Raw genomic sequence first — 27,253 nt, 5'->3', positions numbered from 1 at the left:
ATGGCGGAGCCCCCCTGCTCCGCGCGCCCCTCACCGCCGCGCCGGGCCCGCCGCGGGGACGGGAGAACGGGACCGGGAAGGGGGGGCCGGGAGGGTCCCCACTGTCCCCCCCCCTTCTCCAGGCCCGGGGCGAGTGTCGGTGGAAGGCGGGAGGGGCCCGGGCACCCGCGGGGAGGGGCGCGGGGCGGCGGCTCCGGGCGCGGCGCGTCTGGGCCCCCCGGGCACCCTGCCCTGGCCCGGGGAGCACCCGCGGGGAGGCAGGGGGGTCGCTCCGGGCTGCTCCCCCCCCTCACACGGACCGGCTCCCCCCGGGGGATTGGGTGGGGGCACCCAGCCCCCAGGCTGGGGCATGCTCCGGGTGGGGGTTAAAGGGTGAATCCGGGTGTCAGGAGGGACCCTGATGTCCCCAGGCTCAGCAGAGCCCCAGGCGGTCCCTGCACTCGGGGGCTTTGGGGCGGAAACACCAGACTTTGGGTTTCTGACGCGTCTGGGCTGCTGGTTCCCCAAGGGAATGAGWGGGGGCTCGGGGCGGGGTACTTGGATGCAGGGGGGTGGCATTGGGGTCCACGCTGCCCCCTCGGTGCTGACGGCCGCCCCGTCGCCCGTAGGTGCCGGGCCCTGCGCGGTGCCCGGAAGGCGGCAGATGAGGCCGGCGGGCGCTGAGCGCCGCCGCGGGGCCGCCGACGATGTGAGCACCGGGCGCCGCCACACGGTCCCTGCCATGGGCGACGGGCCAGTGAGGGCCGCGGGGGCCACCATGGAGCCCTCCGTGCCGGCGCCCTGGGCCTGGAACGGCTCGAGGGCTGCGCGGGCGCTGCCGCCCTCGCCGGGGCCCATGCCCCACAATGGCACGGGTGACGGCAAGCCCAAGGACGTGGCCTCCAGGTCCGTGGGGCTCTTCTTCATGCTGCTCATCAACCTGACGGCCCTGGTGGGCAACGCGGCCGTCATGAGCGTCATCGTGAAGACGCCGGCGCTGCGCAAGTTCGTCTTCGTCTTCCACCTGTGCCTGGTGGACTTCCTGGCCGCCCTCACCCTCATGCCGCTGGAGATGCTCTCCGGCTCGGCCGTCTTCGACAGCCCCGTGCTCGGCGAGGCCATGTGCCGCGTCTACCTGTTCCTCAGCGTCTGCTTCGTCAGCATGTGCATCCTCTCCATCTCCACCATCAACGTGGAGCGCTACTACTACGTGGTGCACCCCATGCGCTACGAGGTGAAGATGACGGTGGGGCTGGTGGCCTGYGTGCTGGTGGGCGTCTGGCTCAAGGCCGTGGCCACCTCGCTGGTGCCCGTGCTGGGCTGGCTCTCGCCGGAGCGGCCGCCRGCGCCCGCGGGCCGGCGCTGCTCCTTGCAATGGAGCCGCGGGCCCTACTGCAAGTTCTTCGTGGTCTTCTTCGCCGCCTTCTACTTCCTCCTGCCCCTGCTCATCATYGTCGTGGTCTACTGCAGCATGTTCAAGGTGGCGCGCGTGGCCGCCATGCACCGCGGCCCGCCGCCCACGTGGCTGGAGACGCCGCGCCGGCGCTCCGAGTCGCTCAGCAGCCGCTCCACCATGGTGACGGGCTCGGGGGCGCCGCGCGGCACGCCGCAGCGCGCCGGCGGCAAGGCGGCCGCCATCCTGCTCGCCGTGGGCGGCCAGTTCCTCTTCTGCTGGCTGCCCTACTTCTCCTTCCACGTGTACGCGGCGCTGAGCCCCCAGGCGCCGGCCGGGCGCCACGCCGAGACCGTCGTCACCTGGCTGGGCTACCTGTGCTTCACCTCCAACCCCTTCTTCTACGGCTGCCTCAACCGGCAGATCCGCGGCGAGCTCGGCCGCCTCCTCACGTGCTTCTTCAAGCAGGCGGCGGGCGACGAGCCGCGGCTGCCGAGCCGCGAGGGCTCCATCGAGGAGAACTTCCTGCAGTTCCTGCAGGGCACCGGCTGCCCCGCCGAGCCACCGCCGGGGCCCGGCAGCCCCAAGCGCGACCAGCCGCCCGTGGACTTCCGCATCCCGGGCCAGGTGGCCGAGGAGGCGGCCGAGGCGGCCGAGCCGCGGCGCGGTGGTGGTGGCGGTGGCGGCTACGTGGCCGCCGCGGCCAAAGCGGAGCTGTAAGCGCCCGCCCGGGCCGGGTGCGGGGCAAACACGGCTGCGAGAGGAGAGCTGGTTGTGCGTGGCCTGGATGGGCACGGGGACGTGGGCACGGGGACGTGGGCATGAGGACATGGTGGCCATGGGGACATGGTGGCCATGGGGACATGGTGGCCACGGGGACGTGGTGGCCACGGGGACCTGCCCCCCACACGCTGCCATGTTGGCTGCCATGTTGGGCCTTGAGGGTGAAAGTCCTGCCTCTCTTTGGTGGCGGGAGCTTGGGGGACGTGGGGGGCTGGTTTTAGGGGGTCACTGGTGTCCCCATGGTGAGTGACATGGGAGGGGGTGGCCCCACATGGCCCTGCGGGGGACACTGGGCTCCATCCCTCGTGGAAGTGACTGGGGGAGATGGAGGGGGCAGCCTGGGGGGATGTGGTGGGGCTGGAGTGGGGCTGCTTGTGGGGCCGGGGCTGCGTGTGGGGCTGGTTATGTGGCTGGAGCTGGGGCAGTTATGGGGCCACACAGGCCCTCCTGCCCCGTTGGACTACAACTCCCGTCATGCCCCTCTTCACCGAGGCGGAAGTCAGGCGCGACCTCCATAACTCCCATCACCCCCCGCTGCACCGAGGCGGGGCGGCTTCCAGCTCCCGGCGTGCCTCGCGCGGCCGCGGCTGGCGGACTACGTTTCCCGTCGTGCCTCGCGCGCGGCGCCGCCCCGGGGCGGTTGGCGGGCGGGTAACGGTCGCCGCGCCGGATATCCGGAACCGCCTCACGGAGCCGCCCGGCCTGAGGGAAGAGGCGAGAGTCGAGGCGCGGCCCCGGCCCCGCTCCCGCTCCGTGGGCCGCGCTCCGCGGCCGCCCCTCCCGCCGCCGCCATGGGCTGCACGCTGAGCGCCGAGGACAAGGCGGCCGTGGAGCGGAGCAAGATGATCGACCGCAACCTGCGCGAGGACGGCGAGAAGGCGGCCAAGGAGGTGAAGCTGCTGCTGCTCGGTGAGGAGGGCCGGGGCCCTGGGGCTCGGCCGGGGGCGGATCCGGCTCCCGGGGAGAGGTTTGSGGCGGCCCGAGGGAGTTTAGGGAGCTCTGAGGGGGGTTGGGCTTTGGAAGGCGCTGAGGGCTCTCGGGAGAGGAGGCTGGAGGGGCTCTCGAGGGCCGGGCAAGGGGTTGGGCGGCCTGAGGGAGCCCTGGAGGGGAGCTGGGCCGGCTGAGGGGGCCCGCAGGCCTCTGCAGCTCGGCGAGGAAGCCTCTGGGTCGGACAGTGGGGTTTTGCAGGGCTCAGAGAATCCCCGGAGCCGCAGGTTTTAGAGAGCTTTTAGAGGGGATGAGAGCGGTGCAAGGGCAGGGCTCTCTGGGGGAGCTGGGGTTTGGGGAGTGAGTGCTGGGGAGGGAGGCCTCTAAAGGGGTGGAGAGGGGGCTTGGGGGCAGTAGGAAGGTGTTGGGGGGTAAGGAGTGAAGGGGGGCTTCCTAGGAGGATGTTGGGTTAGGAGAGGTGACAAAAGGCGTGTCAGGACAGAGAAGTGCAGAGGATTGAGAGGCTGGGCTGGGATTCCTGTGGGAGACTTAGGCGAGCTGTAGGAAGGGCCCTGAGCCACTGGATGAGGCTGGGAAGGGCCCTTTGGAGAGGCCAGCTCCACTGTGACACTGCAGAGAGGGACCCTGCGCCCTGGGAGGCGCCGGCTGCTCCTGCTCCCTCACCACCATGGGCTAGATGGGTGCCCCTTCGTACAGTGCCCTGCCTGCTGAAATTGCTCCTTTTCTTTCTTCTTTGTGTATTCTGGGCTTGTGTGACAAAGATCACTATAAAACCTCCCGCTGCTGGTGGAATGTGCACATCATGGAGGGAAGAGGGTAATAAAGTTAAAGCCTTTTGTCCGGGAGTTGGCTTTTTAGGCTGGGAATGGCTCTCCGGGCACCTGCCCTGTGTGAACAGCCTTYGCAGGGGGATGTGATAATTGCACTGGGTTCTCTGTGCCTTGTGCCACCACCATAAAGGTCTCATGAGAGCATCTGGCTTGGCACAGGAAGCAAGGCTGGAATTTGGCTTTTCCGTAGCAGAGCTTGTTCTGCCGAGCTTGCAGGAGCCCAAAAAGATAAAACCCGAGCGTGTTGTCACCACCTCAGCGCGATCTCCGCGTGCAGCAAACAGCGGCTGCAAAAGGAAGTGTCATTTCTACGCSCTAGTATTTTTTTTTCCAACCAAAATGCATTCGTGCATTTTTGAGAGGAGCAGAAGAGCCATCTAAATGGAATAAGGTCTTTAGTGGCCAACTGTCTTTTTATTGCGCTTCTCTGTGTGGGTAAATATGCAAGGATTGCAAACAGGCTGCCCTATTTGGGCTACGCGCAAGCAATCCTGTTGAGCAGCCCTTGCTGGGTGGCAAGTCGGATATGGAGACGGAAAAACTGTCTGGATATGGGCAGATTCCTGTTCCGCTTCATGGAAAAACTGCTCTGGATATGAGCAGATTCCTGTTCTGTTTCTTTGTGACCTCAAGTGAGCTAAGGAACTGGCAGTGCAAATTTGGGAGGACCATCTGGTCGCGTAGGTCGTTGTCTTTTAATGTCTTTTTATTGTTGTTACTTTGACGTTTGCTCTTTCAGGTGGAGACAGATTGAGTTCACRCAGACTGGAACAATGGTATTTAGTTTTGCTGTCAGATCGGGACATGCTGACTAACAGTTCTGCTTTCTAAGTGATCCTTATCAGGAGAATATATATATTTTTAAACTTGTTTTTGCTTGTAAGAGGTACAGCATGAAATTCCTTGTGGCTGTAAAAAGGCGTAAAGGTTTTGAGTCTAAAATTGCTAGGCCTCTTCATTAGCAAATGACAAAATTGAAGGAATTTGCAAAAGATAAAGCAATAATAATTTTGAAAGTTTATTAACCCAGACACGAGAGAGACTTTCAAAGACACAAGCAGCCGCTGTGGTCAGGATCGCTGCTCTCTGTGTAAAGCAGTGATCAGTATCTCGCCTCATTTGGAAAATGTCTCTCTGGTRTCAGGTTTGTTCTTGGCCATACTGTGCAGTCACTTTAAATGTCAAAGTTTTTGAGTTTTAAAAACGAGCGGGATAATGGCCAGCGATTAAAAGGAATACTGGATCGTGCCGAAATGTACTCGCCGCGTACGCAGCCTTGGTAATGTGCAGGTGAAACAAAGCAGGGAATTGCAGGGAGGAAATATTTGCGATAGGATCGTGGCTCCTTTCAGTGAGAAGCTGATGGAAAAGTTCATGATTTTAAGGTCTTTTTTCCCCCATCATTTGAGCAATTTTTCTTTGGAGCAGAGTATTAAAACACCTAGGAGAAGTTGTGTCTCGTATCACTAACTTGTTAAGAGTTCATGTGGTGGTTTATGTAACTGGGTCGCTGGTTACATATGGACTTCTGGAGCCCATATGCTCTTCTGTGGCTCAGTTAAAGTAACTGGCCTAGTTTGCACTCTGCAGAGTTATGTAGGTTAAGAGAATTTTTGCTTATACAAAGGGTATTTTTTGTCTGTGCAGCTTTTAACAGACCTGGCTGGTGGGAGCTCCTAATAAGGTAATAATATACCCAGAATTGGAGGCTTTTCTCTGTACTTCCTCACCTCGTTCAGAATCTTCCTCTTCTTTCCTGGGAAAGAGGAGGAAGGAGAGGGGATTTCAGGTACACATCCCATTACAGGCCCTTCTCATTCCTCACATTTTCTTTTTTTTTTTCTTGGTGGTGAAGGCAATTCAGTTGCTGGCTCAGGTGGTCTCCCTTGCTTGTAACCCTGGGATTGTTCCGTGTGTCKGGACAAGAATCCTGGAATCGTGTTTATGTTTGCCGGCTTTCAAATAACCTCCTAGTGCTTCGCTCTCCCCATGCCGCCTGTTGAGTAACTCGTGCTTTTTTTTTTGACAAAAGAAACCCGAACGTTGAGTAACAACTTGCCCAAGGTCATAGCAACCCCCGTCTGTGTTATATAATTGTCACTTACCATGGGCTTATTGTCCCCGGGCCCTCTTGGTTTAAAAGGCTGTGCGCATGGGTCCCCGGCAGCAGCAGCAACCGGCCTCACCTGGGAGGCTGCGCAGAGGCCCCTCGCGCTCCTCGCTCGTGGCTTGGCACTAAACACAACCTCTTTGCTCTGCTTTTGCCCCCAGGATCCCGCCGCTCTGCAGGCACCGACACGCCGGCCTGCTCRCTTAGGAACCCCTGGGGTTTCCCAGGAAAATGTAGGAGGGCCCAGAACCTCTTCCTGGTTAGCTGAGGTGCCCTCTCGTCTGAGCTCTGCTCTCCAGCAGGTTTTAGGGTGTCCGGTGAATTAATCATCTCAGAGGGCTTGGTGTGACATGAGGTGACAGCCCTCGCTGCCGGGTGTACCCGTGTGAATCCAGACAGTGTCGTTTCCCGCTCTGGAATGGCGTTTCCGTGGCTGCAGCTCTTTGGATGCATCCAGCGTTGAACCGCTYGTTCCTAAAAAGCACCGTTACGCAGCCACTTAAAATGTTACTGCGTTTAGGTGCTCTTTGTAGTTATGTTCAAGCACTCCTGCTAATTCATGCAAAATAATTAAAACCGTAAGTTTGCTCTAAAATAGCTTAATAGCCTACATCTACCTAGCCAGCCAAGCAAACTGCAGTCTCTGCTCCTCCTGGAGAACTCTGCTTTTTCTGAATCTTTCTGCATCACTCCTTTCTTCCCCAAATCCCTCAAGCCTTCCCAAGTACCACTGTCCGGTAAGATTTGGTTCTGTCTTGGTAAAGCACAGAAAGATGCATCTTGTAGATGCAAATCGGGGGAAATTACAAATATTCTGCTTATATAGTCGAGCAGAAGTAGCTTTTTTTGGTAGTACAACTGTTTATTTTGGACAGTATCTCTGAGGGAACGTTGGGGTGTAAGACTTGGCTGCTCTTTAGTTGTGGAGCTGCTTAATGCTCTTCAACAGGTGGAATATAGCTCTGAAACGGGGAGTATGTTTCACGTTTGGCCATAGGGTTGTCCTGCAGTCCTGTCTGCGGCTCCATAGCCCCTTCTCAGCCGGAGCTACAGGGGCTGAAATAGCAAATTTGCTCCGGCATCCGCTGCGTGTTCAGTCGGTTCATGGGACCTGCATGAGCATGATCAGAAGGGAGCTGCTCTCCCCTCTCATCCCTGGGCTGTGTCTGGAGCTCCGTGGAAGGCAGCGTCTCCTTGTGACCCTTGCCCATGTGAAGGGTTTCTCACGGACGCAGCCGTCGCGGTCAGCCCTGAGTTGCACTTTCTTAAGACAAAATAAATGCCTCAATTAGCCTGATCCACCAASCGGTGGGAATTACTGCATGCATCGAATCCACGCTTTTAACAAGGTCAAATCGATGCTCGGATTCCAGCTCGGCTTGTGAAAGATGCTCTTGATATCTGAGACATCTGGATTTTGCAGAAAATATCACAACAGCTTGCCCGATTGCTAGAGGAAAATGCTTGAACAGGTCAGATCTGCTCCCTGGAGGCTTCTTGTCTTGCACTTCTTGTCTCTACCTCCACCTCAGCGAGGGATAGGTGCGTCTGGTCCTCGAAGAAGCTCCGTCTCGGTGGTGTTTCCTGCCTCCCTCCACGGACAGACAGTTTATAATGCAGAAATATAACGAAGCTGCAGATGGAGCGAGCGGCTGGAGAATTGGTATTTCATTCTATCCTCCAAGAGCCCTCTGGACGTGGTTCAAGTTTCATTAAAGGCAGAACATCAAAATAACTTTTCTTGGAAGAGGAGCATGTGCTGCAAAGAGGAATTTTCTAATTACCCTGCAGCTCATTTAAGTTTTGAGCAGCTGCCTAACGAGCCTCACTTGCTGGTGGGGAAGCRCTTTCTATTCCTCCTATTTTTAATATGTAAGACTCCTATTCCTTGCGCATGTTTGATCTAACGGGTCTCTCAATGACTTCGAATGGGGTTTGCATTTGAAATGCGTGACGAGTGCTGATTACTGTGCTAGTGCTCCCTTATCAAGCGGGTGGGTGGGGGGGACTCCAGGGATGTCCCCCTGCCCTGTTCCTGTTGCCTTTTGTCACCTTTTGTTCTAGTGCTGATGCCCCGATGGCCACATCAGATGCGTGTCTCTCATTTCTTGTTTGCTCAGTTGGTGTTTGGTGGCTTGTCCGACTTATTTAACCTTCTCTCCTTACTTCCGTGGCACTGACTAGGTTATCTTTACAAACAAATAAGAAACTGAACCCAAATCCTCGGATCCAAATCCAAAACAAACTGAATCCAAATCCTCGGATCCTCGGATTTGGATAGGGTCGGAGCTTGGTTCTCCATAGTTTTGTGTGTTAGCCACCRAAGGTTCCCTCATTTTGAAAGAATGGAGTTTTCCCTTGAGGGAAACTTTTCTACCCTGTTGCTTGTTTTTATAAGCCTTTTTAAGAGCTCAAGACTGTTCTCCCTGCATCAAAATCAGTGGAYACCTAACTTTGTAAAAACAGACAAGTTGCACAGAAATAAAACCTTCATAGTAATGAGAGAAAACTAATAAATCTTATTCGAGCCCTTCTCTTCTCACCGTGGCCTCACCATTTGCTTGGGCTTTGATAGTTGTCTGATGAATCTCCCATTTGTCCCTCACTTCTCTGTTGGTTTTTTTTTTTAACCCGTGCTAGTAAATGTAAGGGTTGGATAAAAAACCTTCATCCAATATCAAAGCTGCTCTGCTTGCATAGATCAGACCTTGTGTCTCAGAAATCCTTCCTTTGGAAAGAATCCATCTGCAGGATTCCTGCCCAAGGAGGCCTGGAGTTGGAGCATCATTATTACATGGAAGTCGGAGGATGCAGGAGCTGCTCCGGAGTGTGTCCATCAGAAGACTCCCGCAACAGGCCAGGGCAGGTGGTTGTCACACTGGCCACGTGGTGCAGCACCCAAAGCTGTTCCTCCAGCTTCCAAGGATTACAGGCCCCACTGTAAGAACCTGGAGGTGAGAGAGGCCCAGGAGGCCAAGGGGAGGGATGTTCCCTTGATCTTCTGCCGGGAGATGCATCCCCCGAGCGGGCTGTGAGCTGTGCGGCTGTACAACAGGCACAATTCCTTTAAACAGCTCCCAAGAGCACTATATAGGGCACGGTGAGAACAGGCGCACACCAGGAGCGCCGGCTGTTGCCTGTGGAGCTTGAGCTGTGGCAAAGGAGCCTTTTGACTTCAGTTTAAGGRATTATTCTGTAGCAGAGGTGAAAAGTGACGCCCTTAGAGCTGGGGTTGTCGCGTTACCTAATGCTGTCACCCTGCTGGCATCACCTGAAATAGCTGGTTTAGGAATTGCTTTTTTAGCTGCTGTCTTGTAGATTAGAGATGGAGCAAGATGAGTGTGATGGATAAAGGAGGAGCCTCGACAGTTGCTCTCGGTGCGCGTCATGGCTATCGGTGATTGCAAAACRCTCATCCTCAAGCTTGTGAAGGGATAATTATGTACAGTCATTAAGATCAAACTTTCCCTTAGTATTTTTATAAGGAGGAAGCAAAATCTGCTTGTGGCTGTTCTTGTTCGTCGACAGCGAGTTCCCTCGAGCTGGTGCTTCCCAGTTTTCGGTCGTGATTGATGCGACGTGCCCGGGTGTAGCTGGATCCTGTTCTGAATGGTCACGAGATGGTTCTAACCACCAGCTCCGGTGTGGATTGGAGTTGGAGCTTCCAACCTGGCRTTTCCCAGCCTCTTGCTGCTATTGTCCTGCTCCATGATGATAAAACACCTCCCTCAAAGGCTACCGGAGCTTAAACCGGTTCCTTGTTGCTCGCGGTGTTGGCACAAACCCCTTGGCTCTTTTTCTTTGCTAGATGGATGGCGCTTTGGCACTGCCCAGTGCAGATGCCATCCCTGTGCCAAGTACTTGAAGATTTATTTATGTATTCTTAAAGCAGCAGGGCAAAAGTCTTTGCTTGCAGCTTTAGGATGCACAAATCCTTCATGTAAAATGAGGCTAATGCCCTAATGAAAACATATGGGGGAGAAAAAAACAGCTCTCCCCAAACCAAATGAGCATATGAAACATAGTCAAGAACTGAGGGGTTAATGCTGGAGTCATGTGCAGATTTATGGTTTCAAGTCTTCATTTTTCTGGCTAGCACAAACAATCCTTTCAGCTGGATTGAYGGCTGAATTGTGTCTTTAAAGCTGCCTCTTTCCCCAGCTTTGCATACAGGCTTGTTATTAGGCTGCTGTGGAAAATAAAACGCCGTGGAGCAGAGATTGAAGTGCTCGTGACTGGGGTTTGAGGCTGCGAGTGGAAATTTCCAGCATCTTGGCACATCTCGCCCGGCCGAGCCGCCGGCCCCAGCACTTCCATCGCTGTCCTGCAGGCTGGCTGCCCTCCCGGGGCATCGTCCTGACCCCTTCACGCAGCTCCTGCCTTGGTCCCCAATGCTGGTTGTCCAGTATTGCCCTCCAAGCGTTAGTGCCGATTATTTCTGCCAGAAACATTTTCATTTTTTCCCCGGGTGCCCGTTGCCTCCCCCTGGCCTCGCTTCCCTGCAGGACATTCCTCTAAATGCAGCAGCAGAGGAGGAAATGCATGAGTTGCATCCACGGGTAAGGCAGCAGGAACAGCCCAGCTTGGCCTGCCCAAGTCACAGGGATCTTGGGACCTTTCCTGCCCGTTCAGTGTTGTGTTCCTCAATTCCTTTTTTTCTTTGGGAGCAGTGAAGGCTTCAAGCGACTTCTCCATTGACACCGGCTCCAGGTACCGTCTCTCCCGAACACTCCTGGCCTGCACAGCAGTGTTACCCTGTAGGCAAACCACCCACCTCAGGTGTTCCCCTGCCTCTCCACTTCTCCATCAGCAGCTGCAACTTTTGATGTCCTCGGGATAACGTTGTTGCTTTTTTCAATAGTGTTTCCTCCTTTTCCTAATCCTTAGCCAGCCTTGGCAACTSTGTTGCTCTTTAGTGCTTTAAAGCTGGTTAAATCACCCTCCATCTCCTCAATCCTAGCAAAGAAGAGGGCTCCGTTACTCTCCAGAAGCCCAGCCAGCGCTGCAGTAGGATCCTTGCTGTTCCCGAGCTGTTTTCCAGGTGCAAAACGAGCCGGCTGAGCAGTGTTCTGGAAAATTGTATCTTTGGAGCTTGTTTGCACATAAAGGGAAATCATTGTGTTCTGCGGCCTAGGGTGGGAGGCTGAAGCAATGTTGACAAAAGGAAACATCTGCTTTATCAGGGAGATAACATCCTCTGGGCTCACTGTGTATCTGAATGGCTCCCGCTTGCTGCTCGCAATGGTCCTCCTGGTATTTTTAAGTGCTGGATTCGTGACAACTTTGTGCTGTTGCACCCAAACGCAGGGACCAAAGAGGAGAGGACCCCTTTGGGTTCCGCCACTGAAGGCAAGAAGTTCAGCAGCGCTTTGGGGCCGCAGCACGGAGCCCGGCAGGACGGTGCCCTTGTCACCGGTGTGCGGTGGCCCTCCAGCTCCCGCGTCCTTATTCCCGAGGTGCCTCTTGAGGTTGGATATCGCAAACGCCAGCAACCCCCAGTGCCTCTTGTTGTGCAGCAGAGGTTGCAGCATKGCTCTGGCTCAGGAGCGGCCTGGCAAAGTTTCTGCCAAACTCCCACCGAGCTGCTCGAAGCTGATGCAGGCTGCCGGGGGCGGTTGCTGTAGTCACAAGCTGTGTAGTTGCACACAAGCTGTGAGTTACAAGCTCAAGAGGCTGCAGTGGAGGAATGTGTCAGGTTGTCAACTTTCCTCTTCCTTGCTTGTCCTTTAATGCCTATTCCAGGTGCAGCTCTTCTGAGTTTTGGTTAAGAATTTGTTCCAGCAATGTCCTGCTTTCTCTTTAAGAACTTTCAAACGCCGCAGGGCKTTTTCCCATTAATTGGGAACCAAAAATCCTCATGTGAAGTACGGATTAATCCAATTTTGAGCTCGTTTTAGCAAAAGCAGTTAAGATTGCTTGTAGCTGCGAAACAATGAACAGCTTCAGTGCTGTTCCTGGAGGATTTGGGCCATCTTCGACCTCCTATTTATTTCTCCCCTTTTCCCAAGCAGAGCAAATCAAGAAGCGATAGTTTTAAAAGTGACCGCTTGCTGCAGAGACCTGGTGAGTTGGGGTTTCCGGCTCTTGCTGCGGGAAACTCCTGCAGCGGAGGAGCTGGTGCAGCAGAGGAGCAAGAAGCAGCTTTGGAGCAGCCGAGCTGCCCCTCATTCCGCCGCCGAGCGAACGGAGCCTCTCTGCTGCTTGCTTGGGAGAAGCCAGATTTCAGCAGCAGTTTTCCCACCGAGTTACAGCATCCCTGATTAGGGCAGCCCGGGTTTCTCGAGACGAAAGGTGATCTGTGCGCGACTAATGCAAGCCAAAARGAAAAGCTTGCCGTGTTTTGCCAGGGAAAAAGGTCCTAATAATGCCCTGACTTCCATATTTTTGAATCCTGCAAAAGAGAGTCTTATTTTCTGATTATTTTTCTTTATTTTTTGTTGTTTGAACTTCTGAAAGTTGTTACTTCCATGTCCTTKGGTGCTGTCCCTGCCGAGTCCCTGACAATTTCAGGTGTAACACTACCCAGTTGCGCTCCTGTCCGTTTCTCATGCTGAGCATCAGCTTTCYGTAGGCTGGAAAAGCACTTCAGTGGCATTTAAATTCCCTTATTTTTCCCTTACCAGAGATACTTGACTGAAGGTTTAAGCCATGCTCTGAGTGTATATTAAGAATAACTGAAGCTGGGCCCTGGCAGAGAAGAAAGGGTGTGAATTAAGCGCTGTTTCCCAAGTTAATTTGGCCCCAAAATGGGGCTCGTTATACAAATCCTTTACAGTTATTCAAGTGACCTGGGGAAAAAAGCAATAGTGGCTCACCCAGCGATTGCAGCTGCAAATATTTAGAGAAACTTCAGGTGCCAAAGAGCGGAGGGGGRGTCTGGAGAGGTCAGAGCTGCACCTGGAAAGGAAGACTAAAATGCAAATGGTTTTGTACCTAGTTTGGGGCCTAGTGGGGGAGATGAGGAGCAAAACAGGCACATGACAAGAGCGGAGCCTGCGGAAGCTTTTTGCTGCATGTGAACACGTTGCTTTGCTCTCAGGGGGATGGACCAGAGCAGGGTTAATGCTTTTTTTTGAGCATTTTGGGCCAGACGTTGTCTGCTGTTGGCCAAGTCCCTGCTAAGCAGCTGCCAGCCTGGCAGGAGCTGCAGGGCGAGCGGTTTTAAATGGCTCTTTAAAGAGCTGCCCTGTGTCCCTGGCACAGGCCGAGGTGGGGACGAGACCGGGAGCGTCGGATCCAGCTTCCTTTAGGAGCAGCCTCCGCAGGGAGCGTCACGCAGGCTGGATGTGACTCTCGGTAGCTTCTCTCAGATCTGGGCAGAGTTTGGAGGATCCTGAGGTTTGGAGGTAAAATGCCCSCTTCTTCCTTGTTGGTGCTTCTCAAATGGCTTTAAAGGTGGCCTCTGGCTTATGGGCCTGGTCTAAATTCTGGCTCCTTTAATGTCATCCTTTTTGATGGCTTGAGCTTCTGTCATCCAAACATTGGTCCTACTAGAAGATATCTTAGCACCATAAATTAGTAAGAACAGGAAACTTTTTCTGATAAATATTTATATTTTTAATGAAGCAGTCTTGCTTTCATTCCTTGTTTGTGGCGCTGTTTCGAGGAGTCGGCTCTCTCCTCGGATTAAGGATGCAGGAATGTGCCCGGGATGCCGTGTTGTCATCCCGGGGTGTTGCAAGAGGCTTGAGAAACTCTTTTTGGGCAGGTTGTGCTTCCCAGAGAAAGCTTTTCCATGGCTTTAATTTGTTAATTTGGGCAGGCTTGGTATGCAGCGGTGCAATTTGTGACAGCCTGAAGAAAGGGCTTGTGTTCCACAAAGCTGCTCTTTTTCCCCAACTGGCTTGATGAACTAAAGCGTATCCCAGGATTTACTAGCTGGGACGTGTGGTGCCTTCGTGCTGGAAGGAAATGGTATCCCGTGTCCCATGCTGAATCCAGACAAGCTTCATTCCTGTGCCTCGGGAAACCCTGTCCCGTAGCTCGGAGGGAGACTTTGGGGCCCAGGAGCCCTCAAGGCGACGCCTGGTCGGGCCCGTTCRGAGCGAGCTCTTGGTGTGCGGCTCYGTGACGTCGAGGAATCAACGTCCTACAGCTCCGGCAGGCCTCGGTGGAAGCCGCGGTGCTTCTGCCTCCCCGAGGAGCCACCCGCTGTTCCAGCCGTCCAGGTGCATCCCCCATGCACACGGCAGACCCGCTTTGCCGGAGCTCCCGGCGTCCACCTCCTCCAGCACAATCCGTGAGCGCCCCGAGGTTTGGAAGCAACATCCGTGATGGAGTTTCGCGTCCTGCAGATGGGTAGGGTCGCCCCATTGATCCGCAGGAGCTTGGCCGGGCTCCGGACCATCCGTGCGCTGCAGCCTCTGCTTGTCATCCCAAGCGCTTGTGTCCAAACCCAACCCCTATCCCCCCCGTATCGTCCCTTTCCCAGAAACACAACCCTTGTATTGTGGGAATTGCTAGAGAATAGACACTTAATCAATTAAAACGTGTGTTGAGTGGTGCGTGGGTGGTGCGTACGGGTGTGCCAAGGTCCCGGGGTTGTCGAGCTGTAGCACTTGCCTCTGGGAACCGGTGTTGGTGGGAGAAGGAAACCAGGTCTCAGATGTTGCCGGCGCTGATTCACAGGCTCTTTAGCTGCTGCTTCAAGTCTAGACAGGCACCTTTGTAGAATTTGGCTGCAGTTCTTTAAGAGCTGCCCTGCCGGGGGGAAGATATTGGGGCTGTTACCGCAATGCTGCAGTAAGAGCTGATGGGAACGCGCCTGGTTTTCCACAAAGAAACAGAAATGTTGGTTTGAATCATCACAGGCAGCCCTCTGCACCAAGGGAATCCACGCGGTGGGGTAAGGTGCTTTCCCTTTGCTGTCACCGTGCCAGACTTAACGTCCTGAACTGCTTTACCTTGAGTTGTGGAGCAATTTGCTTGTGCTCCTGAACTCGTCTCTGTTGGCTCTGCCTTCACCTGGTTATTTGAGAGTAATGTTTCTGTCTTGCATGGCTGGGTAATGGTAGCTAGGAGCAGATGGTGTTTATGTGCTTAGCTTTAGGGTCCCTTGGACTACAGCTGAATGGAGAGGTGATGTATAGGCTGGTAGACAAGTCCTTGTCCCAGTTTTCTTTTATATAAATGCTAACCTGACCTTTTTTTTTGTGCTTTTCAGGTGCTGGAGAGTCTGGTAAAAGCACCATCGTGAAGCAGATGAAGTAAGTGGAAGAAGCAGGTGTCCAAACTGCCCTTTCGTGCAACGGGAAGTAAGAAATGCTGTGGGGACCTTCTGGCTTCCCTTGGGAATGATGACCTGGTGGGTTTTTTATTTCCAGGATTATTCACGAGGATGGCTATTCAGAGGAAGAATGCAAACAGTATAAAGTGGTTGTCTACAGCAATACTATCCAGTCCATTATTGCGATCATAAGAGCCATGGGAAGACTAAAGATAGACTTTGGGGAAGTTGCCAGAGCTGTAAGTATTTCATTTATTTCCCTTGGACTCAGCTTGTGTTGTGAATTATGTTAATGTATCCTAGAAATTCAGTTAGTCATCCTCATAGTGGAAATACCTTTCTTGAAAGATATGGTAGAAGACATTTAATCTGTAATGTATTATTACTAGGACACCGTGGATTATTTTACTGAGATTAAAGATGAAACACTTAGCAGCTTTGCCTCCTCTGAAATAAAAATGATTTGAGTCCGAACTCTTTGAATTTTTAACAAAATATCCCTTTTTTTAAAAAAAAAAAAAATTGCTTGGCTCCTGACATCAGTGCCTGGAGTGTGTTAAAGCCCTGGGCTGCTTGGTCTTTAAGCTGGGCCAATTAGATCTTCAGTGCGAATTTACAGGAAAATACAGCCCTATGTTAAGATTTCAGGGAAGAATCTCTCATGATCTGGAGCTAAAATACTCAAATCCTCATCGGAGTCTACCTCATCTCACAGGGAAATGCTTTATTAAGAAATCACAGCCTCCTTTGCTGCTGATAGCTGTTGAGACAAAGCACAGTTTATCAAAGCTTTAAACCTGTGATCATCCCAATCTTGATTTGAAGCGGAGACTTTTCTTGCTCCCACAGAATACAACACTGTGCTGTAATAAAGCTTTTCTGTTTAGAACTGTCATTTACAGTATAATTCTTAGTCCCTAATAAAGCACTGGCTTTCTTGCAAGCTCTTAGTGTTCCAGAGGAATTGTCATATGCGTTTTGGGATTGCTAAAATGTGTATTTGTGGTGCCCATGCTGCCTGCTACGCTGGCGCAGCGCTGTGCAAGTGGTGTCTGCTGCCACCGGGACAGATGCTGAGGTTCAGCCCCGCTGTGTAAAGGTGCAAGTGGCTGTAGATCCTAAGTGGGCTCAATTTTCCCCTCGCTCGTGCAGGACGATGCCCGCCAGCTGTTCGTGCTGGCTGGGAGCGCGGAGGAGGGCGTGATGACCACCGAGCTGGCCGGCGTCATTAAGCGCTTGTGGAGAGACGGCGGCGTCCAAGCCTGCTTCAGCAGATCCAGAGAGTATCAGCTCAACGACTCGGCGTCATAGTAAGAAACCATTAACAAATGCAGGGAGAAACCATTAACGAATTCAGGGAGAAACCGTTAATAATCGCCRGAGTTCACAAAGCCAGAAAACAAGCAGGTTATTCTCATGACAAAGGTGTTCCCTCAAAACTGCTCTGGTTTTTCACCAGGATGTGGTTCTCGAGATCACTTTGTGCTTCCGCTGACTAAGTCCCTCTTGTTGTTTCTCTTCCCTGTATGCTGGAAAGAATACATTCCTTATTTTGTCACTAGGCAGATCTGGTTTTAGTGGAAGAACAGTTTGTCCGCTTGCGGTAAAACAAATCCTTACAGGAGATGATGAGCTGCGTAGCCTCTGTTTATCCCCACGGAAGGAAGGGATAGAACAGGAGGAAGTCGGACTCCTGAAATGGTGTCTAGTTAAAACACCAAATTTGCCAGGAGTTGCAGTTTTTACTGGGGGAATCTCCTAATAGTGGCAAATAAATATTCCCAGTTTTTGCCGTAACAAATACTGTAACAATTACAGAATTACTGGAAGTGCTTTATAAAGAAACCATAAATGTGTCATGGCTCACTTATCTGCATGTTCTCTCTGTACAAAGAGTGTTTTTAACCAGAAAATAAGCAAGAATTTCTCTAAAACTGTAGCCGTTTGGCAGACTGTCGTAAGTGGAGACCAAGGTAAGTGAGTGGACTGCAGGAGACTTCCTCAGCCCCTTGGGTGCCTTTGCATCGTGCAAGGAAGATACGTCAGATTTAAGAGGAAAAAAAGCTGTATGAGAAGGGGAAGAGAAATGACTGAGAGGACAGACCTAATGAAAAGGTGGTGGCAAAGCAAAGATTAAGGACTCCTCAAGCAAAGGATTGAAGGCAGGAAGAAGACATAGGGATGAGATAGATGGGAGCCTGAGGAGGAAGCTCTGTGATGGAGGAAGCTCCTTGGCGGGGGAGTCTAGGTTAGCTTTGAGAGAGTCAGGGCCAGGTCTGGAAGAAACGGGACAGAAAAGGATCGGTCTGTGGAGAAAGGGAGAAAACATGGTTTAGTGGGTGCCAGCTCCATCGTGCTGCCTTTCAGATAGTGAATTCCAGACRCTTTATTTCTCGTGTCCCACCTCTGGTACCGATGTGGGCAGACCCACGTGCTCCCAAGAGTCGTTCTGGCGGGCTCGTGTCAGGCCTACACGGCCCGGCTCTCCTCTTGGCCTTGGCCTGCCTCATTTTCAGCTGTTACTCGCTTCCCATGTCCGTGCTGAAAGGGTGCGGGTCTTACAGGCCKCCTCCCGGTGCTGACCGCGTGCATATCAGCTTTGTACATGACTTCCCTAGAGCAGTTCCACTTCCTGCCTCCTTTCGGCTCTGCTCCCAGGCAGTCCTGAGTCTTGGCATCCTGTAAGTTTATGCCCTGTTCCAAACTGCTGCTTTTCTGGGCTGAAATTTGGCTGGAAAATGAGCGTAGCAGCGAGTGCTGCTCCCTGCTCCCCGTTGGATCTTGGGGCCTCTTGCAAGACTCCCAGGAAGAGAGGAACCCGTGAGGAGCGATCGCTTATCAAAGGAGGCGCCGTGACCAGCGTCGYGCGGCACCGCGGTGGCCGAGAGCCAAGGCAGTGCCCGGGGCAGAGCTGGGCTGCATCGAGAGCCTCTTCCTGCCGCGTGGCACTGCCCGGAGTCAGCGGACACATGGGACACGTGGGACAGGGTGCTGATAATGCCCGAGCTCAGGGGACCCTCACTGAGGTGACGAGGCCTGCGGGCTCTGCGCGTTTCCTCCTGCTTTCCAAGGAACAGGGTGACTCGGTGTAGAAATGTGGCTGATTAAAAGTGTATGTGGATGAGCAGGTAGCAGCCCACTCTGCGTTGCCATCCTGCAACTGTGCCACCCGCTGCCCCATGCCCCATCTCAGACATCTGTAGTTTTGTTGCACTGCTGCAGCTTTGCCTTCTTTATTTAACTGCCCTTTGAGAAAGGGGCCCTCTGCTCCCATCTCTGTTCTTGGTTTATTAGCTGCAAAGCACACACACACAGACCAAAAAGATGGTGTTTGGCGATGTAGGTAAGCAGATAATGCTCTTAAATTATCTCACTTGCTGGTATTGCTGCTTATCCAGAGTTAATGCAGGCAGCAGCCTGCGGTGCTGTAGGTGATGGTCGCAGGCTCGCAGGCRATTAGCGCTTTCTGACAAACCGCTCTCTCTTCTGATGTATCTCGTCTGGCTCCACGTGGCAATTTTGGCCTGAGTTTCTTGACACTCGTGATGCTGGGTGAAAAAAACACACAGAAATCTAGGTTTTATTTCTTTCTTCTCTCTGCTCTCGAGTAAGAGATTACAGGGCTTTGTCCTCTTGCTCGGATCCTGGTGCTTTCTTGTGTTTTCCCACTTGAGTAGCATCACCTTGGGATCGTGGCTGGAAGTTTTAGGTTCTCTTGCACCAAATGAGCATTCAAATTAACAAAGRTGGCACTTGCCGGAGATGCTGCTCGGATCCCTCCCTTTCAGCTTTGCTTAATGTCATCTGTCAAAATCCAGCTAGGCATAAGGGGAAGGAGGACATAGGCTCCCAGGAAGGAAGCGGATCTCTTAATATTTAGATACGAGCTTCACCCGGGCTGCACCTCTCTGCTTCTCGCTGCAGGAAGACCTGGATCAACCTCCGTGGGAACAACACGTGGCTGCTCGCGGCTCCCGCCTGGCACGTGCTCTTTGGATAATCTTCCTGGAAAGCGTCATGTTTGTGGGGGGAAACAGAGACCACCTGAATGCCCAAACCTGCTGCTTGTCGTCCCTCCCTGGCTTATATCTGCTGTCCCTTTGGGCTGGAGTGCCAGCCCTCTCGCTGGGGACAGTCTTTCATAATAAGGGCTTTGTGCCAATCTTAGAGCTCTGGGCTGTTCCTTTCTGGCCTTGGAAGTACTTTTTTTTTCCCAGCCCTTAAAGGAAAGRGAGGGAATTGTTAGGAAAATGCCTAACTCATGAGAGCCCATGGAGGAGGGGAGCTGTGCTACCTGCCCCAGCTGAGCACGCTCTGCCCCGGGATTTCCTGCCGCTGCTGTCGGGATTTCTGAGCAGAGCGGGGAGAAATCAGTCCCCCCTTTCGAGTTATTTGGAAGCCGATGGGTTTTCTGAGCAGCCTGCAACCACAAATCCTTGCACATGGAGGAACTGAAGCAGTGCCAGCAGTGCTCAGGATGTCCTGGAAAAGCTTGGAGGGTCACTAAGGCAAACATGAGTTAGGCTTTTCAGTCAGCAGTTTTTATTCTGTGCCCATACTGTAATTTCCAGGGTGCAAAACAATTTTGCAAGCCTGTCTTTGCACAGTGGCATGTGAAAAGCATCGAGTAGCTCTTAGTACCACGAAAACCCCTGTGCACCAACTGCTTAAATCTTTTCATGGAATCTTGTATTTATTTATCCTTCATCTTCCTGGAATTAACTTGGCAGAGGGCGTTTTTCTTGCTAAGGGACCTTGCAGTGCCGCTCGGCTTTGCCTGATGCAGCTTGTTCCGCTGCTCGTTGTGCAAGCGTTTGGGAGGCGCTTAAAAACCCGCCTCATGGAGCCTGCCCAAGTCTGGGCGCTCCTCGGTGGCTGCTCAGAAAGACTTGAGCAGTTTTATACAGCGTCACAGTCCAAACTCCTGATGCTGCAAGTTGGCAGCTCCAGAGAGATCATTTCCAGCTCACACATCCAGCGCTTAAGCGATTCGGTCTGTCGCAAAGCCCAGCTGCTTAAAGTTGCCCGGTTGGTTTTTGGGTAGCGCTTCCATCTCCTCCATTAGCTTCTGAGCAAGCAGGCCYCAGTACTCACTGTTAATGCTGTGGTTTAATTCGTTTCATTTCTTTGCTTTCTGCTCTGTAGTGTGCTGGGGTTTGTTTTTGCAGAGTGTTTTGTTGCTAGGGCGGTTGTGGTCTGGTGCGAGGCTGAAATACATTTGCAGCTAGTCCCTCTAGCTAAATTAATACTGATAGGAGAAGAAAAACTGGGTGTGTTATTTCCTCAGCAGAAATATTTCTGAACTGATGCAGCATTTGCCAAACTGAAACTAAAACTGACCCGAGTGTGAATTAKAGGCTAAACCCCCCTGCAAACATTGGCTTTTTGAGGAAAGCTGCACCCTGCAAAGCAGGGGACAAGAAGGAAGGTTTGGATCCTACTGGGATTCAGAAAGTAGGTCAGTGTTTTTCAAGCATCTGCTGGTGTCTTTGGCCTAAGGAGTCAGCAGCATCTCACAGCTCTGCAATACGGTGTCAGATAAAACACTGCTGGTGCTGACAGGGCCAGAGCAGTTGGGAGTAACCCTGTTGGACATGAAGGAGGCCGGCACTTGCAGTCCCTTCCAAATGCACTTGGATTAAGTAACGTTCTTGCTTCATGGAAGCAGAAGGCCTTAACAGAAGAAAGTTAGAGCAGGAGTTACAGCTTGCTCGCAGGTGACGTGTGACTCTCGGGTGCCACGAGCCCAGCTTTGAAGGGGATGTGCTCCGGCTGGGCTGAGCTGGGGGACCACAGAGGGTGAGACTAGATTTATTACCTTGTGCTTCAATGCAGGAGACCTCMATGACTTCACATTGCCCCCAGAGATACTGGGCTTGGCAGGGCTCCTGCATCCGCAGTCCCTCCCTGTTGAGCTATCCTGTTGTTAGACTTTGCTCCCACCCTAGCCGAGCTCTTCCCAGCACAAGCCACAGGGTGAAAGGAAAAAGCCCTGGGATAGGGCGGGGCGGGGGGGGGGACACTGTTTGAGATCTATAATGTGTGGCCAAGGTGAATAAATTCGGTGCTGTCTTTCTTCTGCAATTTATAAAAGATTCATGACTAGCACGCAGACTGAAAAAAGCGCTCCCTGTGTTGTCTCTTTCGGTTTAGTTACCTCAATGACTTGGATAGAATATCCCAGCCGACCTATATTCCGACTCAGCAGGATGTGCTGCGCACCAGAGTCAAGACGACGGGCATCGTGGAGACTCACTTCACCTTCAAGGACCTGTACTTCAAGTAAGCGAAGGGCACTGCTCGTCCCGAGGGACTGCAGCACTTTCTTCAGTGCTTGGGGGCGGTGGGTTGCCCCCCTGCACTGCAAAACCCCTCCTTTGAACCATCCTTAAACTCCCTCTGCGGCAGCATCGCTCTCTGCGGGTACCACTTTGACGTTTATTTGCCTTCTTCTGTTCTTTTCAGCTGCTTTTATGTCGGGATCACGCACACAGGTACTTGACTGCTTGTTTCCCGGAGCCAAACCCTACTAAAAGGACACTGGCTGGCTTTGGAGTTTGGGATTTAACCCCTTCCTTTGCCGTGGAGGACAGAGCCCTGCCTGAGATGTGCAGGAGGGAGCGAGGGCCCTTGTGTGACGCTGCAGAGCCTGGGACTTGGCCGTCCTCCCTCTCCGCATGCAAATCCCAGCCCTAAAGGGCTTGGGGATTAAGCCTGGCCTTGGCAGTGTCCCTTAAGTATCACTAATGGAGCTCCCTCTAACTCACATAGCAGCTGCTAGCGCCTAGTTCAGCTCTCTCCTCCCTYGATCCGCTCCTTAGCAAACCCTCGCTCCGGATCCCGAGCGCTGCCCGCGTAGAGCCACGAGCCCTCTTTGCTGGGCACTAGTGTTGCCGAGTGGAGGTAGGAAAACGCAGTGTCTGTGTCCTGGGCCAGTTCCCCATCCCTATAGCGATGTTGCCAAATCCTTCTTGCTCAAGGCCTTTAAATAAGCATTTGTTTACTTATTTCCAGTTTGCGTTGGACAACGGTTTGAAACAGATTTTGCTCTGGCAAAATTCTGTTTCCTTTCAGCAAAATCTGAGTGTTGCTTATCAAACCTGATCTGTTTGCACGCTTCTGGGGGAGAATGATAGYGTTTGGGGTTCTGATCTGTAACTTGTGACTCACTTACCCAAACACGCTGAAGTGCTTTGCATCAAGGGCTGTTTATGTAGTGGCTGGTTAGTCTGGGAGAAACCTGTCTTCCATCCTGATGTACCGGGATTAGTGTTTCCAGCTGCAGTGGTGCTTGGAAGGCATCGTGTCTGACAAATGGAAGAGTGAGCTGGAGGTAACGGCTGTCCTCTGTTTAATCACCCTTAACCCTCCRTTTAAAGTGAAGTGATTGAATCCTAGGCCTGCCCCCATCGCAAATGGAGAATTTCCCTTTCCTGAGGGTGCCTGGAGGAGCTCAGGGAGGAATTGAGCTTGGGGCACAGGCCTCTCATCTCGGAGCGATTTGCCCCGCGGAGGAAAGCACTCATGTGTCTGAAGCCCTGAAGCTGCTGGCTGTCCTGCAGCAAAAGCCTTGATGTTGGATCCCAGGCATTAATAACAGGCTAAGGTAGTCCTAGTACCGCTGTGACTCGCATCTGGATTAGCTCAGGGAAGCAGACTTGTCAGGGATGCTGTTTCTTTCCAGATGTCTCCACTCTAACAGTGGAGGAAAATGGCAAATAACACAAGGGAAGTAAATAGTCTGTAGCTTCATATAGGTTTTCCTCTTTCCTGTTGCAGTCTCTTGGGATGGTTTATCTTGCACCGAAGGTTGGAGTTAGCTGAGCTGCCCTCCTGGCTCCCTCGTTAGAGATTATTAAATTATATTGCTTGTGACCACGCTGGGAAGTTTCTCTCTTGTCCATCTGCTTTGATAACAAATTGATGTTGATGTTTTTCCCAGCTCCTGGACATTGACTTGTATTCGACTTAATTTAATCAAGTCACAGCCCATCAGAACCTAGGCAGGAATAGTGCTGCTCCTCCTCCAAGTACTTCAGCTGCAACTCTCCAAGAAACTTGCTTTAGTTTGGGCAAGTGGGGGCAGAAATGCAAGTTTTCTAATTCCTTCTGAAGTCTTTACACTCTCCTTTTTAATACATAACTGTTGCTTAACCTTGTCGTTTTTTCTCTGGGTCCTAATAGTACCATGCAGGTAGCGTGTTCCAGATAATCCCATGGCAGGCACAGATTTCATTACTTGCAAGAGCTGCTGATGAGTAGGTGCTTGGAGTCCAGTCAAGCAAATAGATTGTTGCTAAGGAAATAGGAGCCTGGGAAGGAAGGAGAAGTGCCCGAGGGAATCAGCAGCCTTCTGGATAGCGACACACATGAACCTCTAGTTCTGCCTGCTGAAATAGTTTAAAAAAGAAATAAAAAAGATTTAAAATATATTATAAATATCTACTGAGTCCTCGTGACGTATGCCAAACTTGAATTTGAGTTTTTGGCCTTGCTGCTGGAAGTTGTGTATCTGCCTTTGCCTCTCCATTGCTGGACCCCATCCCACGTGAGGCCTGGTAGCACAAGGTGGGTGTCGGGGGGTCTCCAAAGCCTCTGAGATGGTTCCTCCGCCTCTCCTAGGATGTTTGATGTCGGTGGCCAGCGCTCGGAGAGGAAGAAGTGGATCCACTGCTTCGAAGGGGTGACAGCCATCATCTTCTGCGTGGCCCTCAGCGACTACGACCTCGTGCTGGCCGAGGACGAGGAGATGGTAGGTGCCTGAGGAGCTACTGCTGCCTGGCCACGGGGTGCTCAGGACACACAAGGTGGGAGCCAACCCAGCTCCTGGGTGGCTCTTTTAGCCACCCAGGCAAGACAGAGATGTGACCCCCACCAAGGAGACGGTGGAGTCGATGTCTCCTGGTGGGGCTCTGCTGTCTCCTTGGTGGGGGCTGTGTCTCTGTCTTGCTCTGTTTGCTTGGCTGCTTCTCTTGAAAGCTGCTGCAGGGCAACTGTTTTGCTAAGTGCCCTGGCAGGAGCGCTGTAAAGGTGAGTGCTGCCTTGCAGCAGCCTGCAGCGTCTTGCCCCAGAAACTGCTGCGTGTAGAAACCTCAGCTCAGGGCCACCTTCTTCCTCGTGAAGTTACCGCAGCGATGGCTGGTGCTGGTGTTTCAGCAGTGACGCTTGAGACTTTAGTCTTTTGTAATAAAAAATAAAAGCGAGGTTTCCACCTACCCCATCCTCCCCTGACTCCAGAACGATGCAGCTCTGTCTTCCTTTCGCTTTTTAGAACCGGATGCACGAGAGCATGAAGCTCTTTGACAGCATTTGTAACAACAAATGGTTTACGGACACGTCCATCATTCTCTTCTTGAACAAGAAGGACCTCTTTGAAGAAAAGATTAAGAAAAGCCCACTAACGATCTGCTATCCAGAGTACACAGGTAAGGCTGGGCTGGTGGAACTGGGTGGGTTTTTGTGTCACCAGGACCAGAAATGAGTCAGTTAAAGCCTGCATGATACAAGATAACCTAAAAGCTTCTCTTCCTGCTGATTTCCTTTAATTTGGTTTGTTTTGGGGCTGTCCAATTAGCTGATAGAGCCGTTTCTGAGGAGGGATGTGCTTTTGTGTGTCTGTTATCCGGAACAGCATTTGTTGCTGTGCTTTGTGGCCTGGAATATGGATAGCACAGACATTTCATGGCATTGCACTTAGGCAAGTCGAGATCACTCTGATTTCTACATCTTATTAGGGCAGTGTTTAATTAAACTTGATTTTAGGTTCTTTTCTAAATTCTTCTAATGTGAACTGCAGGTTTTTAGCTTGAAGCATTGTTGTTGCTAATATATAACTTTCCCACTATACAGGATCCCACTTTTAGATTCCCTTTTAGATATTTAGATAGAAATTTAGATAGATATTCCCTTTTAGATCTCCCAGGTGTTTTCCAAAATGGTGCTTCCCATCTCCAGGCAGGGAGGCTGCAGTGGGAAGAAGTCCGTGCGTTGCTGTAGTGAATGACTTGTCCAAGGTCACCGCCCAGGCCGGAAGCTGGGAATAGAATTCAGATTTACAAGAAAGGGTTAACGGTGGATTTGGATTTGTAGCTGGATAAGGCAGATGGTTGCAAGCGGCTTAATACGTGCTTAAAAGATCTGTGTCAAAACTCTCCGCTGCGAGCTGCTGGCCCAAGTAAGGGATCTAATCTTTTCCAGGCTCCAACACGTACGAGGAAGCAGCTGCGTACATCCAATGTCAGTTTGAAGACCTGAACCGGAGGAAAGACACCAAGGAGATCTACACGCACTTCACCTGCGCCACCGACACCAAGAACGTGCAGTTCGTGTTCGACGCCGTCACCGATGTCATCATTAAGAACAACCTGAAGGAGTGCGGGCTCTACTGAGGAGCGCTGGGGGAAGGAGGTAAAAGGGAGCTGCTCGGCTGCTCCCACGAGCACGTGGAGCTGCCGGTGCCTCCCTAACGCTCGCTGTTCTCGTTGCAGCTTTGACGCCGGGGCGTTTGGAGAAGCGGGCTCCGCTGCCTCGTGGGGACGGCCACAAGCACGAGGAGCAGCCGGGGGACGCAAGCAGCATGCGGAATCGTTGCATTCTTTAGCACAATCTTCTGTAGTAGGGACCTTTTTTAAATTGATACGGGATGTTGAAGCTAGATGGAAGTGGAACGACTGTTAGTGTGACTAGATCATCCAGGCGTCGCTTGGATGGCGTTGCTCTCAAATGTGTACAGCTGTTGTGAAGTTGAGGTGCTGGATTCCAGGCCTTCAATATGTAGCTTTCTCTCTTTCCTTTGGTTAACAAGCCACCACTAGTCTGTTTTTAAGGGTTTTATTTTTTTTTCCCCCATCAAGAAAACTATAACTTTACTAAATTTTATTTCTTTGCAAACAAATCTTGTTTTAAAAATAAAACTAAAAAAAAAACAAAAAAAATCACTTAACTATGCACATGTGACCAGATCATGCAGAAAGTATTCCTCTTAGAAGGAACTCTTTGTTTTTAACACTTGGTATGGTCAGAATTTAATATTTCTGCAACTACTTAATGGATCCTTAGAGCTCTTACAGTGATAGCTTCGGCTTTTTCTGATGTCTAATTCGTTACCATCCTGCTACAAATACCATGAGGCTTCTGAAAGAAGCTTCTGTAGAAGGATTTAAAAAATGTCTTTCGAGCTTGTAGTTGGGGGCAGATGTGGTTTATGCTGATGCTGAAATTGGGATTTATCCTGGCGTGGTAGGTGGAAAACCAGCTTCTTGGGGAATGTGTACCTGGGCTGCGGAGGTGGAACACGGGGCTGCAAACTGGATGGGAAGTCAATGCTGCTACAGAGCTACTAACTCGGCCACTTGGATTCTCCTGCGTGTTTTTTTTTTTTTTTTTTTTGTCTAAAGCAGTGGGCAATTTTGTAAAGGATGCACCTCGTTCTGCATTTACCACGGCCTTTTCTGTTCAGAGACTTGGAAACTGTATTGACCGCATGCCTTTACTCTGTATATGTGGTGCCAAACTCCTGTTTGCCATTGTTTTTTACTGTAGTAACGTTCTTAACCAGTCAGTCCATTCCTTTGCTGAACCGTCGCATCGAGACTCTCTTCCCACTTTGTCACGTGTACAGTTTCAATCTGTTATAGTTGTTGGCAGTATTAAAATGGTGAGGAAACAATTTAGCCTTTTCCCTRGTTTATTCTTAACTCTCCCAGAAATCTCCCCCTCTTTGGGGGGGTCTGGGTGGAGGAAAGGAGGGAGGCAGYGGGTGCTGAGTGGGTGTCAGTGAGGGGACAGGTCCCTTGTGCTTTATAATATGTTGGCACCGCGTGTGCAGCCAGTTCTGCTGCTCCCRAGGATTCGGGCAGCGCTGGCACGGATGGGAAGCTGCAGCCATCAGTCATTGTCGGGATTATTGGCAGATTTTTTAGCCTGCTGCTTTATTAATAGCACGAGTCTCATGTCATCTTTCCAGCTTGATGGAAAAATGACGG

At 52.1% G+C, this 27,253-nt stretch overlaps 2 protein-coding genes across 2 annotated transcripts; both read left to right on the top strand.

Annotated features, from left to right (window-relative positions):
• Positions 1–835: 835 nt before the first annotated feature.
• On the top strand, positions 836–2,092 carry GPR61 (G protein-coupled receptor 61). Its single transcript, XM_026036070.1, has one exon. It carries the CDS (start codon positions 836–838, stop codon positions 2,090–2,092), a length of 1,257 nt encoding a protein of 418 aa, XP_025891855.1.
• Positions 2,093–2,835: 743 nt separating this feature from the next.
• Positions 2,836–26,103, top strand: GNAI3 (G protein subunit alpha i3). Its single transcript, XM_026036032.1, has 9 exons — positions 2,836–3,064; positions 15,207–15,249; positions 15,367–15,508; positions 16,422–16,579; positions 21,423–21,551; positions 23,892–24,021; positions 24,541–24,694; positions 25,467–25,676; positions 25,757–26,103. The coding sequence occupies exons 1-8, from the start codon at positions 2,947–2,949 to the stop codon at positions 25,655–25,657; spliced, it is 1,065 nt and encodes a 354-aa protein (XP_025891817.1). The 5' UTR covers positions 2,836–2,946; the 3' UTR covers positions 25,658–25,676; positions 25,757–26,103.
• Positions 26,104–27,253: the final 1,150 nt, after the last annotated feature.

Source organism: Nothoprocta perdicaria, unplaced genomic scaffold (assembly GCF_003342845.1).
Source record: "Nothoprocta perdicaria isolate Ctin4 unplaced genomic scaffold, notPer1 scaffold_170, whole genome shotgun sequence".
NCBI lineage: Eukaryota > Metazoa > Chordata > Aves > Tinamiformes > Tinamidae > Nothoprocta > Nothoprocta perdicaria.
This window is presented reverse-complemented; position numbering and strand designations above follow the sequence as displayed.

Bases quoted from the DNA above. Each gene is read 5' to 3' on its own strand.
- GNAI3 (XM_026036032.1), top strand. From the start codon at position 2,947: ATGGGCTGCACGCTGAGCGCCGAGGACAAGGCGGCCGTGGAGCGGAGC. The intron at 15,509-16,421 runs GTAAGTATTTCA...TCGCTCGTGCAG, and splicing joins TTGGGGAAGTTGCCAGAGCT to GACGATGCCCGCCAGCTGTT. The intron at 24,022-24,540 runs GTAGGTGCCTGA...TTCGCTTTTTAG, and splicing joins TGGCCGAGGACGAGGAGATG to AACCGGATGCACGAGAGCAT.